Raw genomic sequence first — 17,152 nt, 5'->3', positions numbered from 1 at the left:
CTGTGTCTGCTCTTAATACTGGTGGACAGTGGCGGTTCTAGGCCAATATCACTATGGGGGTTCTGGCTGGGGAGACGAAGCAGTGTTCAAGCCTTCAATACTTTTAGTTAAGTATAATTAATAGCGCACAACAAAAACAATACCATGATTGGTATGTTCCTGACTAATTACAGCATCTCTCCAGTGATCATTCATGTTATTGCCGTTGTCATTTTCTCTCCACGGCCAGGCCCTTTTCACACTGGACACGTTGTGTGAGCGTGGCATGCATGTTATTTATGTTCCCCCTGGTAACGAGTCCGATCGTTCATACTAGTGATGGGAGGTCTGGCTCTTTTCAAAGATTCTGCTCTTTTGACTCGCTCCTTTAGAAGAGCCGGCTCTTAGCTCTGGGGCCTGCATACATAGATATACACACATAGATGAGCTAAAACCTGAGCGTAATACAAGACTGATCATGACAATAATGCGGTGTTCCACCAGATGGAGCTCATCTCAAGATTTCTCGATGATGGTTGCAAGAGATGGAGGGGGGGGGGTCATGCATTAAACCAGTCTTTCTCAAAAAGTGGTCCGCAGACCGCTAGTGGTCCATTAGCATATTGGTAAAATGTCACATTTGAAATTAATATGTTATAAGTTTAAAGTGTTTAAAAATGACTAGTATAGACTAGAGTGTAGCATAGATGTAGCGTAGCTACGTAGGTTCGTCTTACGATCCTACGTCATAAATGATCTGTGCGGTCAATGTGAGCCGCGGTCAGCTGGCAAGATGGATCAATGGCTCAAGACAGGGTCATTTAAAAGAAAATTAAATCAAAGATCTGATGCGACAGTGAAGGTGCAGGTGATTCAGCAGCGACAACAAGTGATTGTGTGCGTTACTGAGTCCCAAGAGAGCGGTTCGCCGTCCAACCAACTCCCGGCTGAAAGCTGTGAAACTCGGCTTGAACGCAGAAAGTCCAGCGCTAAAGTGAAGAGAAAATATCACAGCGACTACATCAAATTTGGATTTTTTTGGACTGGAGATGAATAGGATCCCAATCCACACTGTGTTTTGTGCTACTAGTCGTTGGCGAACGAGGCTATGAAACCCGCCAAGCTCAAGCGACATATTGAGAGTAAACATTAAGATTACTTTGGGAAACCTTCAGGCTTTTTTGAGAGAAAACGTGATGAATCTAGGAAACACATGACGAAGGCGCCCTCACAGTTTGCATTTTGCTTATCTCTCAGAAGCAAATGATCTTGCTGTGGGTAAGTTGCGGCTCTGTACGGACATAAACTCAGTAATAAATGTAGTCTACGTTTCATATGATGTGAAAGATCTATCAGCATTCACCTTTTAAATCGCATATGAACGAAATGCTTGTAGAATCCTTATTTTGGTGATTCTTCAACTACGGACCATTTTGGTCTGGAACTTTTCAGAAAAAATGAAATGTATTTAGAGAAATGTTTCAATGTTTATATTTCTACATCCTGTGTATTAACACTTCCTGATAGTGGCTATGCTAAATTTCTTTAAATAATATAATTTTTTTGTGATTTCATTAAAACAGTCATAGGAAATCATCATTTCCATCACACCACAAAAGGTTGTTTTAAAAGAAAAAAGATTTAATATACCTTGTGTTTTCAAAAGATATTAATTACTGGTACTTATAACTGCACAATTTTCCAAACTACAAAACCTTTTTAAAATGATTATGTCAATTTGTATGCATTTTTTGTTTAAATATGTGTTGTGATGGGGATGACGTGTGACGGAAATGACTGTATGTGTTGGAAATGACAGGTCACAAAAACATTGCTGAAAACTGCTGAAACCTACAAGCAAGTTGCAAATGTTGCACTTACTATTTAGCGCAGGGGTGGGGAACCTTTTTCCTATCAAGGGCCATTTAATTTTTTACAATATCCTTCGAGGGCCATACTAATTATTGAACTCATAACCTCTGCAAATGTTTTTAAGTCGCAACCCATTCATTTCACCTTTCTTTTATGCTGTGCAAAAAAGCAACTTTTTTATCCATGTATCTTTCTGTTTTATCAGAAATCAGCAATCCTTTATTAGTCCCACAACAGGGAAATGTATTGCAAAAAATAATACATCAGGCAAAGAATGTAATTGATATGCCCCACAGCAAAATATGATTGCATTACTGTGGTATTATTTTCTTTTTTTCTCTCAAACAGACGATGATTTCAGATTTTGGGTTTCTTTGAAACCTCTTGGTCCCAGTCTGTGTCAAGAACATCATTACTTAACTCAGAGCCAAACATAGACAGTCCTGAGAACGGAGTCTTGGAGCCACCAACACTACTTAGTGGAGGGCCCAGCTCAAAACACTTCCTCTTCTTCAGATTGGCAGAGCTTTGATAGTCAACAGGACCATCATTCATGCGGGTTGCAGCACGAGTAAGCTCTGCGTGCTTTGCTTTAGTTGGTGTCCCTTGTTCATGTTCCTGTCCTGGTGTGAGCTCTGTGGCTGCGGGGGGTAATATGTCCTTTACTTTTCCCACGGTCACTGCAGTTTTGATCTTTCGTAATAAGGGACTGTATTCCGGGAGATTTAGAGTTTGCTCGTCTTTAGAACTTCCTCTTGAACCTTCCGCACCATCTCGTTTAAGTGGACCTTTTTCCACTTTCGTTTGAGCTGTGGTTGTGGGTTCAGTTGTGCAGGGGAACGAGAATCTTGAGAGTTTAGCCAGGGTTGAAGAGGCCACAGCCGACTTGGTGTGACCTGACTTGGGAGTTGCTGGATCACTGATGCAAGTGTTTGGTTTTAAAGGAGGGGTACAAGCGAAGCTACATACTTTAGTCTCATCACCAACGTCATCTCTGGTTCTTTGTTCTTCACCCTTTCCAAAGGAAAAATCATCCTTATCCAGCTCTTTTGGTGTAAAACAAACACTGGCTTCAGAGCCACTCTCTCCCGCCTCACTGACACAGCTCACCTGTTGTCTACTGCATGCGCCTTCTGAAACACTTTGGTACCGGTTCTGTCTTTTCTTTCTTTTAGTCTTCTGTGTCTGCCAGTGGGCCGGCTGATTCATTATGATTTACTGGCTTATGTTTAATCATTCTGCTGTCTGTGTGAGGAGCTCTGCTGCCTGAGTTACAAGCGGTTTGGAACTCCGTGCTGATGTCTGGGCTGGCACTACGGTTGCGGGCCATCTTCTTTGGTTTGAATCCAAAGACTGACAACTTTGCATGCAATTCTTTACTTGTTACAGATTCAGCTGCCATCTATTCCTTTAGTGTAGTACTGATGTTCTTAGTGGGAGTCTGGTCCCTCTTGTCCTCCGACGTGTTATTAGAAGGGCAGTTCTTACGTGATGACAGTGTGTTGCTCGTGTGAGAATCTAAAGTCGTGTCTACAACATCAGTCACATCTCCAGGCACCACCCTCTCTCCGTGTCCTCCTCCTCCCTCTTCATCACACTGATGATGACTCAGCTCCAGCTCCCTTCTTCTGTCTCTCAGACTCTTGGAGACTTTCTGAAACACACACTCCAACGACTCCGGATGCTCTTTATCTTTCCGTCTCTCAGATTGCTTTAAAGTGCATTTTTCTTTGATGTTTTCATTTTTCTCACTTTTTCTTTGTTTTTCTTCTGAAGCAGAGCTAATTGTTCCAAAAGGATTTGAAACAACGTCCTGGTTTAAAGATGAGTCAGCGCTACTTACAAAGTCCTTCTCAGTTTGACAGTGTGGCTGTTTGCTAACTGTCGACATTTCTGACCAGCTGGAGTTTGGTTTTCTATTTAGGTTTTCTTGAGTTGATGTAATTATGGACGAGGCCGTACCATCTGATGATGAAGTGATGGAGTGGAACCAGTCCAAGCCACTCTCCACCGTGACATCACCCTGGTTACTGGTGTTGTCATGGCAGTGTGTTTTGTTGATGGACTTTGTGTCTCTGAGTTGATGTTGGTAATTATCAGTTGGTGGGTCAAACTGGGAGGTGCTGCTCTTCAACCTAGTGAACAAAGAAAATACAGATGAACTCCTTTGGCGAACTCCAAGGTCATACTGAACGATCTGACTTAAAAACACGTTAAACATGACAATGCCCCTGTGCACAAACCAGCCGCAGAAATACATTTTCGTAAATTGCTGTGGACGAATTAAAAGAAGTACTTTATCATTTGTACATTACTCACCCTGTGAGAATTCAAGGTAATAAACAAATGGGTGTGGGTGAAGTATTTCTTTAAGAAGAGACAATGCACACCGTGAGATGAGACAAAAACGATTACACTGGCCATTTGTTACAGTGGAGTTTGGTGGCATGGATCTGGCTACATGGACAATACATAGTAGGATTAGCAGTTTATTGTTCTCTTTGGGATTTCTTGAGAGTAAAAAGATAACATGAGCCACATCCTTAAAGCACTGAAATGTGCACAACAGATGGAGTTAGTGGCCAGTTACTCACCTGGCCTGTCTGTCAATCTCCTTCTGAAGAAGCTGAGGCAGGTTCAGCCCTTCCAGCAGTACATGACACTGAACGTGATACTGCTGAGCTGGGTCGTCTGGGAATGAGGTGAGTAATGCATTTACATTTCCCAGCAAAGCACCGCCCTAAAAGAAGGAGTGCACCGTATCGTTACAGACTGCCGCAGTGTTCTGGTGCAAGATGAATACGTCATCTCCTCCTCATCAGGATGCAGTGAAGAGTCCCGAAGCAATATGTGTGTGAACTGACAAAACGATTGTATTGTCAGGATTTGTTGACTGGATTTTTCTGAGTGGATGGTCAGGAAGTAGTGGGTTTAAATATTAAACCAATCCAGATGTGTATTTGTGGCTGTTCTTTGCCAAAGGACTGTCATGTGACTGATTAGAAACCGCATAGTTTCTATGATGTGCCTGTCTGTGTCTCCAGTATATCAAAGTTTTTTTTCATACAATTCTTTTCATTTTGATAAGTATACAGTACATATTGTTTATACATGTCCAGCTCTTTGGCTCATGAAAATGGATTACAGACAGAATACATCACAGACATTGTAAAGTGTAACACCAACAGTTTCAAATATCAAGAAACAAACAAAAAGAAAGTATTGTATTTGTATAGAAAGTAGGTCACGTTGTTTCCTCCTTACCTGCATGGAGCACTCCATGACGGAGACGGCCATGACAGCATCCTCTATGGTCACCGTCTCTCTGTACATGAGCTTGGCGTGTGCTGGAAGGTTCAACAACAGTTCTGTGTGAGCTACTGATACACAATTATTGTCAATATTATCATTTTTGTTTGCCTGAAGACAATGTTTTCGAGAACATTTCAAGAAATAAATGTAAAAAGTATTATTTTAAGTTACACCAACAAAAATGCAGTAATTTATGGAGCACAGGTTTCAGCCACAACACTATGAGTGAGAGAGACAGGACTTCCAAACAAGGCTGTCTTGTTGTGGAATAGCAGCACCACCTTTCTGTGTAACTGAACAAGAGTGGATGACGATGCATGCTCCGGGTCTGTCCACAACTAATAAATCAGCTTAAAAAAAGGCGGAGGTCAAACTAATTTAGGATTTATATTGATTTTGAAACGACTAAATTGAGATGAAGTCAAAGTTCCCTCCTCACCTTCAGCCAGTCTGCTCAGACTCTCCAGCATGCGGATGGTGGTGCGGGCAGCGTTGCGGCTGTCACTCTGTCTCTGCAGCTGGTAGTAACGTGTCAAGATGCTGTTGGCGTCTTCAGACACTTGTGGCTTCAAGCGCTTAATCAAACTGAAATAAGTCTTAATTTTCTCCATGGACCACAGGCTGGCACACTCGGCAGGCAGACCTGAGGGCAGAACAAGAGCACTGACAGTTCAGCACCTTCATCATGAAAACCTTCAGGCAGGGACACAACTATCACAGCATTACATCATGAGTGATGCTACAATCACAATCAACAGTTCACATCATACCTTAACTAAAACTAAATATTAATAATTAATCATTATCCTGAGTCTTCTGCTGAAACAACATTCGGCATGGTTCAATAAATTTGAATATCAGTAATTAGATTATATTTATAAATGCAGTGTGTAATATAACCTGAAAAAGATCTTTTGTTGTGATAGTGTGAGGAATACCACAATCATTTAAATATTAATATCATCAAAATTCAATATTGAAATTGGTTGTTTTGTTTGTCCTTTAGCATTTCATTTTCAAACTGAAAAGCACCTCCTCTACCTTTGTCCTCCAGAATAAAAGAGGAGATGATGCGGTCCCACTCTGCGTTTCTGGTGTCCAGCAGAACTAAAACCAGGTCGAAGCGACTCAGCAGAGGGCTGGCCAGAGCAGCATTCACAGACAGCGGCTCGTTGGGGTCATACTGGCCTTTAGGGTTGGCAGCTGCCAGGATGGTGGTCCGAGTGTTCAGCTTACACACTATACTGCAGAGGAGAGGATGTAGGAGTAGCGCCTTGAGATTGCTTTTAGCTTTGAAGGCGCTTTATAAATACAATTTATTATTACCTCTCTGAGAACCATCACCTTATCGTGGTGGAGAGGTTTGTGTGTCCCTATGAACCTGAGAGCTGTGTTGTCTGGAGCCTAGTGCTCCTTGTAGGGTCTCCCAAGGCAAATTGGTCTCAGGCGAGACGACTTCATGAAAGAAAGGGAAAGGAAAGGAGAGACCCTGCCCGGAGGAAGCCCGGGCTTACCTCCACGCACAGTCTTGGCTCTGGAACCGTACTCCTGGATAGGGGTTGGACTCTATTCTTCTCCGGAGTTGCCCAAGGTGTGAGGCGTCGGGCCGGGGTGGGGATACTCACTAGCACACGGCTGAGCGCCGCTACGTTGGAGTTTACCCCGGTGAACGAGAGGGTCGCCTCCCTAAGCCTTCGGGTTATGGGGTGAAAACTCGGAATGTTGTTTGTGCCAATGCCCTAAACCACAGTTCTGAGTATTCTTCTTCCTGCAGGGGCTCCAGTAGGGGACTCCGTAGTCTTGCTGGGAGACTTCAACGCACACGTGGGAAACGATGGAGACACCTAGAGAGGCGTCATTGGGAGGAAGGGCCTCCCTGATCTAAACCCGAACGGTCGTTTGTTGTTGGACTTCTGAGCTAGTCATGGAATGGCCATAACAAACTCCATGTTCGAACATAAGGATGCTCATAAGTGCACGTGGTACCAGAGCACCCTAGGCCAAAGGTCAATGATCGATTTTGTAATCGTATCATCTGATCTGAGGCCGCATGTTGTGGACACTCGGGTGAAGAGAGGGGCGAAGCTGTCGACTGATCACCATCTGGTGGTGAGTTGGATCAAGGGGTGGGGGAAGACTCTGGACAGACCTGGTAAACCCAAACGGGTAGTGCGGGTGAACTGGGAATGTCTGGAGGGAGCCCCAACCTCCACAGGGATGTCTGAAAAGCTCCGCCGGAGGTGTGAGTTAAAGATCCCCAGGATCTCATTGAACCTGAGTGGGCGATGTTCAAAACCTCTATTGCTGAAGCTGCGGTGATGAGCTCTGGTCTCAAGGTCTTAGGTGCCTCAAGGGGCGGTAACCCTCGAAAACCGTGGTGGACCACGGTGGTCAGGGAAGTCGTCCGGCTGAAGAAGGAGTCCTTCCGGGTTATGTTATCCGGGAGAACTCCGGAAACAGTTGCAGGGTATCGAAGGACTAGAAGGGCGGCAGCTTCTGCCGTGTCAGAGGCAAAGCAGCGGGTGTGGGAGAACTTCGGAGAAGCTATGGAGAAAGACTTTCGGTCGGCACCAAGGTGCTTCTGGAAAACCATCCGGCACCTCAGGAGGGGTGTTGAGGGGCTGTCTTGGTTGGCACGCCTCGTCAACATTGCTTGGAAGTCTGGGACAGTGCCTAGGGGTTGGCAGACCGGGGTGGTGGTTCCCCTATTTAAAAAGGGGGACCAGAGAGTGTGTGCCAACTACAGGGGTATCACACTTCTCAGCCTCCCTGGTAAAGTCTACTCCAAGGTACTGGAAATGAGGGTTCGGCCGGTAGTCGAACCTCTGATTGAAGAGGAACAATGTGGATTCCGTCCTGGTCGTGGAACAACAGACCAACTCTTTACTCTTGCAAGGATCCTGGAGGGGGCCTGGGAGTACGCCCATCCGATCTACATTGGTTTTGTGGATCTGGAGAAGGCGTATGACCAGGTCCCCCGGGTGATACTGTGGAAGGTGCTGCGGGAGTATGGGGTGAGGGGGTCACTTTTGAGGCCCATCCAATCCCTGTACGCCCAAAGCGAGAGTTGTGTCCAGATACTCAGCAGTAAGTCGGACTCGTTTCCAGTGAATGTTGGCCTCCGACAGGGCTACGCTTTATCACTAATCCTGTTCGTGATTTTCATGGATAGGATATCGAGGCGTAGTCGTGGAGGAGAGGGGTTGCAGTTCGGTGACCTGAGGATCTCATCGCTGCTCTTTGCAGATGATGTGGTCCTTATGGCATCATCGGTCTGTGACCTTCAACAGTCACTGGATCGGTTCGCAGCCGAGTGTGCAGCGGTTGGGATGAGGATCAGCACCTCTAAATCTGAGGCAATGGCTCTCAGCAGGAAACCGGTGGATTGCCTACTCCGGGTAGGGAATGAGCCATTACCCCAAGTGAAGGAGTTCAAGTACCTCGGGGTCTTGTTCGTGAGTGAGGGGACGATGGAGCGAGAGATTGGCCGGAGAATCGGAGCAGCGGGGGCGGTATTACAGTCACTTTAACGCACCGTTGTGACGAAAAGAGAGCTGAGCCAGAAGGCAAAGCTCTCAATATACCGGTCGATCTTCGTTCCTAACCTCACCTATGGTCATGAAGGCTGGGTCATGACCGAAAGAACGAGATCACGGGTACAAGCGGCCGAAATGGGTTTTCTCAGACGGGTGGCTGGCGTCTCCTTAGAGATAGGGTGAGAAGCCCAGCCATCCGTGAGAGACTCGGAGTAGAGCCGCTGCTCCTTTACGTTGAAAGGAGCCAGTTGAGGTGGTTCAGGCATCTAGTAAGGATGAAAAGTGAACCTGCGTGTCGATGCCCACCCTAACCTTGCTTACCAACGAGAATATTTTTTGTTTATTACGTTTCTGAGAGTTGGACTCAGTTCATTTCTAGGATGTTGTTGAGGAGCAGATGAAGAACCTCTAAATGCTGAACTTCACTGCATCCCAGTTTAATCTTCCTATGTCACAGGAACCTGCCTTAGCTGTGTGCCGTAACAATTCATGTCATAATAAGCTTGCTAGTATGGCTGCTCAAAAATGGCAAAAGTCTTAATCACGATCATTTTTGGTCAATATTGAGATGACAATTATTTAACTTACACATAGACTTCGTAAAGTTAAATGCATCAGGTGCACTTTGAGAGCAATATTAAGAAACTAGATCTCTGGAGAACTGGTGCTCTATCAACAATACAAATCATTAGTTGTATAGATATGAATAGTGATGACACAGCTACGCAGTTCACACCACAAAGCATGGTAAACGGGTGGGTTGCCGACACTGAGCACAGTACGCCCCCGGTCAGAGAGGGCCGAGCCAGAATTAAATCAACGGCCCTGGGAAGCAGCTGGCTCGGGGCGAGGGGTGCATCTTCACACCGGGCCTTTCCAAACAGACCAAGCTTTTGTTTTCAGAATTGTTGGAAGCCAAAATTAAATTTGACTAATATCCCAGCCCTGCTATTGGAGAGGCTCTTGGGATGCTTTGGTCCAGACTGAAATATCTGAGCAGCTACTGGATGGATTGTACATATGCACATGGCGTATATTAGGCGTGTGCCCCCCCAACAGTGCCCCGGGCCCCTCCAACAGTGCCCCGGGCCCCCTCCTGAAATTCAATATATTTTTTTTAATATATTCAAATTGGCAGGTGCTCTTTTATTAAATAAATTAAACACTTATATTTATCTAATTTATGTGCACGCTTCAGTGTTTACTTTGAGCATTCTCTCCTCCGCTGTGCTTTGCGAAGGGTTGTTGGCTTCGCTCCCGACAAACGCACACACACACACACGCACGCACACGCACACAAACGCACACACACGCTGGGCGTAGCTGTTTTGTCAGTGGTGGTAAATGTGCAGTGCAGGTTTTAGCAAGTAATCCAGAACAAACAAAATTTGATGCGGTCATGTTCCTTGATGCTGTTGAATTCATCAATGCAGCACAAACCACCATCTGATAGGACCAGGGCTCCGGCCTCCAGATGCCAGTCACTGCCATCTTTCACTGCTGCTACCGTCAGTCCTTACACAAAACACAGCGTCACAACATTCAGTTAATCGAGTGAACTGATTGGATATGTTTCTATTTAAGCATGTACAATTATTTACGTTAGAATATCAGATATTGATGACAAATTCCTGATAAATGGCTAATATGAACAGTGAACACGACCTACCTGCACTTGTTGATCCAATTCCAGCTGTGAGTACAGAGCGAGGCATGATCTTAGCTGCATACTTCAGGAACTGAGACTTCCCTGTGCCAGGGTCCCCAACCAGCAACAAATGACTCTCACCTGGAGGGGATTAGATTAACTCCCCAGTGAGGCAGCATTCCACTGGTACACTGTTTGTTTCCAATAACAAAAAACAACTTACTGCAAACATTTGTCAATTTCTATATTGTCACAGCCACAGATTGTCATTTGTTGATTTTGATTGGTTATCTTAAGAGGGCGGACCTAAGTTAACGCCAGAGAGGCGAGAGTACAGAAGGAAGAGGAGAGGCATACTGTTGACTCTGCTATGTTGTCCCTACAATTGTAAAATACTCTTTTTTTAAATGGCAAATATCCATTTCAGTGTTTCCCCTATAATCAGTGTGCAGTGGTGTCGTGAGTCAATGAATGAGGCGTGTATGTGGTTAGTTCACATGCCTGTAACAACAGCAGTACACTCAAGTGTCTGTGATTACTGGTAAGTGTCTGGTAGTGAACGAGACGCTAACGTGTGGACGGATGTGGTGTTGTTAGCTGAGCTAGACCAAAGAATATTCCGTTTAAACAGATGGGTGATTCTGTTCTGCCCTCATTGTTCTCTTTTATGTGGAGGGAGCACTGCGTCGGACTCCATTTAAAAAACATTGCCTTTTAAATTGCATGTCAGCAACCGGTAATATGGTAACTTAGGAGGCAGTTTGGCCTTGTGTGCTCTGATTAATTTGGCATGCAGTCAACACACAGTCATAACTTAGTTTTAATGAAAGCTCAGCTCCGGGCATTTGCTCCTGGTGTTCTTCACCAGTTTTGTGAGGAGGAAATAACGGGGGTAACTGGCAAAACAGCTTCAAAAGTGACATTTAAACAAGTTCTGTCCACGTGTAATTGTAAACCTAAATTAAGTGAAACTGACTGTTAAACACAAGAAGAGGAGAGCGAATGGATGGCACAAAGCTGAGTTCACAGGTGACGCACAGGGACATTCGTATGTCGTGGCCTGTATGAGGCTCAGTTGTAATTATATCCTCTGGACATAAAACAATTAATTTTATCATGGCAATGTATTGCATATTAAAGATGTAAACTCTCTGGCTCAGAGGTCATATACATTAAGATATTGGCATCCTTCTTTTCAGTTGCTTAATTCAAACACATATGAAATAAAAGCGATACCTCTGATCTTGGTTGTTCACTTCTATGTTTTTGGCTTTAAGGCCACGCTACACATCAATGCGAGTGACATCGTAAAAGGGCTTCCAGCGCTGACACATCACCCCATAAACAGTCACGTCATCTCCTAGGAGCCCCCCATACAGTCCAGAGTTACTGACAGCTACAGCAGGAGCATGGCATTGTTCACTGCCACCATCAGGAGCAAATATATTTCTCATCGTTTCTCATTTCAGTTCAACTTTCATGCTGCAAATCTGCTTTGTCCCACAGAATCAGCATACAGGACCTACAAGGTATTTCGTCACAGAAATGTATTTTAATTTCATTTAGTCCTCCTTATTAACAAAACATAACATTGTACGGGAAAAGTGGAATTTATGATCTGTTCACTGAGGTAGTTGGTGACACTACCTGGATTGTCCTCAGGCAGTTTGGAGCAGCTGGTAGTTTGTGTTGAATAGCAAGTGAATCTTGTCAAACCTTGCCATTTAAAGTTCTTACCAGATTTACAACTGTCAACAAGGTCATCCTCCAGAACCACCACCATCGACCGAGGAATACTGCCCACTGACAGCCTCTGCACCTGTGGTGGGGGATACAGGGTTACACTGATCCAAAGTACAATCCACAGACTCTGCAAATGAACTGAAGAAAACAATAACACATGTAAATCTTTCCTACTTGCTCTTGTATCTTGATCTCCTGGAAGTCCCTGCAGGCAGCAGGCTCAGATCCTCCAGACAAACAGCTGAATTTGTACGAATTACAGACAACAGGGTTGGGACAGGCAGCCGGTGGGACGAAGGTGTAGAATTGGTCGAAATCAGCCTGCAGTGTGAACACGTGGCTACACTTGGAGCACATGTAATCACGCTCGTATTCCAAAACCTGTAACAGGTGGAGAAAGATTCTAAGTATAGCTCAAAACAAAAACGTGAAAACATAGTGCAGGAACAAATTTACTCTTCTACATACCTATTTTTAGGTGTGCATTACTTTTATTATATAACTGTCTATCTTTCTCTCTAACGCCGTACTAGCTACTATTAGGATCTTCGTAAAAAATGAGAATTCTCCAGGGAAAATACTCAAAGTACAGACAGTATTGTACATATTTGACCCTGTTGCTGCAATAACCTTTGATCTTACATTAAATACTACACTCCAAATTGTTATTTGTCATTGAGAGAGAGAGAGAGAGACGCGATGCTCCCTCGGAGAGCGCACACGCCACCTCTCTCACCTGGAAGCTGGAAAAAACAGAGTTACCTGACTGAATCAGCGAGAGAACACCACCACTAGCGGTTGCATTATGATTTACCAAGTTACATGGAGCTGGAATGTAAAAAGAAATCAGCAATCCTGCACTTCATGGTTCACACACTGTCTGCCTCAAAAAACACATTTAACTAACTCACAGTCCAATAACTATCTTCACTTATCTAAGTGTTGTACGAGCAGGGCAACCCGGCTGTCAGGCGGCGGCCTTCAGTCACACTCTATGTCTACACCTCATCAACTAATCATTACCCATTTTCCTATTCCAGTTGTTACTACCTAACCCTTACTCACTTCACGTTCTGTCTTTCTATCACAGCCCATTTCCTTATCCTAAACTATCTTACCTCTAATAGACTTTATCAAGTTTGCATTATTCTTTCATATCTGTTATTTCATTATTTTCATTTACTTATCATCATCATATTTGATCAATTTCAATATTAGTTTATGGTGAATATTATTGTAACCTCTGTGTTTATGTTCTAAGTGCTGCTGCTGTCTTGGCCAGGACACTAATGAAGCACTTCTCCTGGTTCAATAAGGTTAACATTTCTTCTTCTTGGAACATATGTGGTGCAGTTTAGTAACTTCCCAGCTGTTGCTCTTAACATGCAACCAGCTAGTCATCACCATTCTGACACTAATCATATCCGAGTAACTCAACAACCAGTATTAACAAATATCTCACATGGATATAAATGATGTCTAACAGATTGCTTCACTATTAACCGATGAATTATAAATTAATGTAATATTTTACTTCACTTTCAGTACAATTTCAGCAAATTGTTGATAACTGAAGATGTGCCATGCTGCTACCTTGGCAACACTGGTGCGTATGACAGTACCAGTGACAGACAGAAAGTGTCCCACGTCTCTGGACCTGGGAATGGTTTCTCTGGTCAGCTCTGGACACGCTGGCAGACCTGGAACACATACGAGTCAATAAATAACAGAAAAGTTAAATAGGTAGCTCAAACGGTAGCACAGGCGTCCCCATATACAAAGACTTAGTCCTTGCCCACAGCGGCCACCGGTTCGAGTCCGACCTGTGGCGTTTGCTGTATGTCGTTCCCCTTCTCTCCCCCTTTCACAATCTGCACTGTTCTATCATAAAGGCATGAAAAAGCCCAAATATATAACTTAAAAAAAAGTTTAATTAATTAATTCAACAGGCAAATCTGCAGCAAACACTTTACTAGCTAATCTCTAAAAACATTAACATTGTATCCAACAGAGGCAATATATACAATCCCTACATCACACACAGGTTTTTCATCATGTGTGCAACTACACTGTGAAAACTAACTGCAACGTCTCAGGTTCACGCCCGGCCAGGGACCTTTGTTGTACGTCAGTCCCCATCTCCCTCTTACCTCATTTCATGTCACCTCTCTACTGCCTGCTATCTAAAAAAGGCCCAAATAAATGTAATAACAGTTAAATTAGTTTCTCAATCATTTCCATGTCCTCATTTAAAATTAGTGTTTTTTCTGTTGGGCTCTTGAAGGACATAATTGTATGAACTCATGTTTGATCTAACCTTGAAACGTCTTTGTCACAATCCAGATAACTGGTAAAAGCACTTTTTATATACCGTCACAGCTGGACCTTTAGAATCCTGGACAGATTTCATTTATAAAAAAAGACATTGGAAACACCCATTTAAAAAGGTTGATGCTTTATCCATTAAACCCAACAGCTACCAGTGAGTTATGTCTAGTCTGTTTAGTAGGCTACAAATATACTGCAGAGGAATACATCACTTAGACCAACAATGACTGATAATTAAGGGCAGAAGAGTCTATAATGTTAAGTTACAGTTCTAGAAGGTAATGTACATTTCAAGCATGTTTAGTTACTATTCAAGAACGTTAAATTAAAAAAATATTAAGTTACAGTTTTACAACTTTAAGTTGCAAGTCAAGAAGGTTATGTTACAATTCTAGAATGTTGAGTTACAATGCTAGCATGTTAAGTTATAGTTCAAGCATCACACGTTGCAATTTGTGGAAAGGACTATTGCCAAAGAAATTAAAGACCAGTTGCATTGGCCAGAAATCGGACCCGGGCCTCCCGCATGGCAAGCAAGAATTCTACCACTGAACCATCAATGCTCACATGACACAACTAGTTACCATTTTACTGACTTGTCTAATAGCATGGCCAAACTAAATGGTTCTGAATGGACAAACGCTTCTTTATTTCTTTATTTGCTATCTGTCCTTGCAGCAGGGATACAATCCGGTTAAACTCCCTTACATGGATTTGCTGTATAGCGTCTCACCTATGAGTAAGTGCTTTTGCCCATTTTCCAAAAATACCTGGAACTTTCCATATCTGGCAGTCATTTACAATTTATTGCATGTTATGAGAGTGTAATAACAGTTTAAAATGAAGAGAAACACAAAAGCGGAATTTGAGTTTAGTGGTTTAGTGAACAAAAAACACTGCAATTGTACATGAATAAGAGATTTAACATGTTACATTTGAAGTTTGAAATGTATACAACTATTTCCAGTAAAGCTTTTGAATCTTTTACTCTTGCATCTGCAAAAACAGGCCATAAAATGGAAAATATGTCCAGGCGTTCCCCACACAGGGTAATTCTCTCTCTCTCTCTGAGTGTCTTGGTGGTACTGCCAGTGAATGTTCCTGTTGCTCCTGTTTTCTTTGTGTCCCTCATATGAAGGGATGGGATTTGGCTGCATTCTTGTTTGTGTATTCACAGAGGAGTTTGAAAACAGCAGCATCAAAGTGTGAATAAATGTCACCTAGTGCTGGGTTTCCCATATCGAGAGGGGGTTGGACACCTGGGGTCCATCATCGGGCTATGCCTCAGTCTGCCATCTTGTGGTGTGATGTGGTGAGGGGCTTCTGTGTCTGACAGCATCACCAGATCACCCAGCATCTCCACAGCTCCCTCTACAGGCCTGAATGTGATCTCTGGTGACACCTCGTGATCTCTGGTGACACCTCCTCCTCTCCTGCACACAGCCTCTGCTAGGACGCAGGCTACTTGAAGAAGACGCGCACATTTACGCATATAAAGTACAACTATACACCTAGTACAACCTTACAGACTTGGTACACTGTTCTAAACAAGTCACCACGCAATACAAGTGTTGATTGACATACCGTCTTGCATCCATCCATCCATCCATCCATCGTCTACCGCTTATCCGGGATCGGGTCGCGGGGGCAGCAGCTCCAGTAAGGAACCCCAATCTTCCCTTCTCCGGGCCACATCCTCCAGCTCCGACTGGGGGATCCTGAGGCGTTCCCAGGCCAGTGAGGAGATATAATCTCTCCACCGAGTCCTGGGTCTTCCCTGGGGTCTCCTCCCAGCTGGACGTGCCTGGAACACCTCCCTAGGGAGGCGCCCAGGTGGCATCCTTACTAAATGCCCAAACCACCTCAACTGGCTCCTTTCAACGTGAAGGAGCGGCGGCTCTACTCCGAGTCTCTCACGGATGGCTGGGCTTCTCACCCTATCTCTAAGGGAGAGGCCAGTGTTGGGTTTTGAGGCCCAAAGGGCGCTGAGATAGTCTTTCAATTGAATCCAGTAAACTTCTAGTTGATCAAGATACTTATTTATTTAAAGTGATGATGACAGCAATGTCAAAAAATACCCTCAGCCGAGGACACTTTCACACACCAAGTCCACAGTCCGAATCAATAAAGAGCCAGTTAGCTGTCAAAAACATCATAAACATTTTGCTATATTCTCTACAGAAGGGTGTCGTCGTCCCTCATTGGTCCATGTTGGCGCGGTTATGCCCCTTGGTGGGCCATCTTGTAGGTGGCGAGATGGAGGTGGACCTGAAACTCTTTGAAGAGAACCTACAGTGCTTCATTCATAACTAATATAGTGCTCATTATACATTTGTGCAGAAATACATGTTGTGCAATAATACATTTTGATTGAGGTGGACGAGTACATGTGATAATCATTAAATGTGACACAATACAATCAGGAGTTTATTTACTTCTCACCAGCCACTCGTCTGAGAAAACCCATTTCGGCCGCTTGTACCCGTGATCTCGTTCTTTCGGTCATGACCCAGCCTTCATGACCATAGGTGAGGGTAGGAACGAAGATCGACCGGTAAATTGAGAGCTTTGCCTTCTGGCTCAGCTCTCTTTTCATCACAACGGTGCGGTAAAGTGACTATAGTACTGCCCCCGCTGCTCCGATTCTTCGGCCAATCTCTCGCTCCATCGTCCCCTCACTTGCGAACAAGACCCCGAGGTACTTGAACTCCTTCACTTCGGGTAAAGGCTCATT

General features: G+C 44.0%; 1 protein-coding gene across 1 annotated transcript; it reads right to left on the bottom strand.

Annotated features, from left to right (window-relative positions):
* Window positions 1-2,037: 2,037 nt before the first annotated feature.
* Window positions 2,038-16,885, bottom strand: LOC115003967 (DNA helicase MCM9-like). The gene is made up of 12 exons (XM_029425905.1): window positions 16,861-16,885; window positions 13,684-13,790; window positions 12,265-12,471; window positions 12,085-12,166; window positions 10,369-10,488; window positions 10,083-10,214; window positions 6,205-6,402; window positions 5,603-5,806; window positions 5,116-5,198; window positions 4,446-4,591; window positions 3,257-3,986; window positions 2,038-3,057 (listed from the first exon to the last, which is right to left on the bottom strand). The coding sequence occupies exons 1-12, from the start codon at window positions 16,883-16,885 to the stop codon at window positions 2,209-2,211; spliced, it is 2,883 nt and encodes a 960-aa protein (XP_029281765.1). The 3' UTR covers window positions 2,038-2,208.
* Between the last annotated feature and the right edge of the window lie 267 nt (window positions 16,886-17,152).

This window comes from Cottoperca gobio, chromosome 24 (genome assembly GCF_900634415.1).
Source record: "Cottoperca gobio chromosome 24, fCotGob3.1, whole genome shotgun sequence".
Taxonomy (NCBI): Eukaryota; Metazoa; Chordata; class Actinopteri; order Perciformes; family Bovichtidae; genus Cottoperca; species Cottoperca gobio.
This window is presented reverse-complemented; position numbering and strand designations above follow the sequence as displayed.

Coding starts and splice junctions, on each gene's coding strand:
- LOC115003967 (XM_029425905.1), bottom strand. CDS start 16,885: ATGGGTTTTCTCAGACGAGTGGCTG. Junction 13,791..16,860: donor TTTTCTCAGACGAGTGGCTG/GTGAGAAGTAAA, acceptor TATGTGTTCCAG/GTCTGCCAGCGTGTCCAGAG. Junction 6,403..10,082: donor ACATGACCGCATCAAATTTT/GTTTGTTCTGGA, acceptor TCTGCAGTATAG/TGTGTAAGCTGAACACTCGG.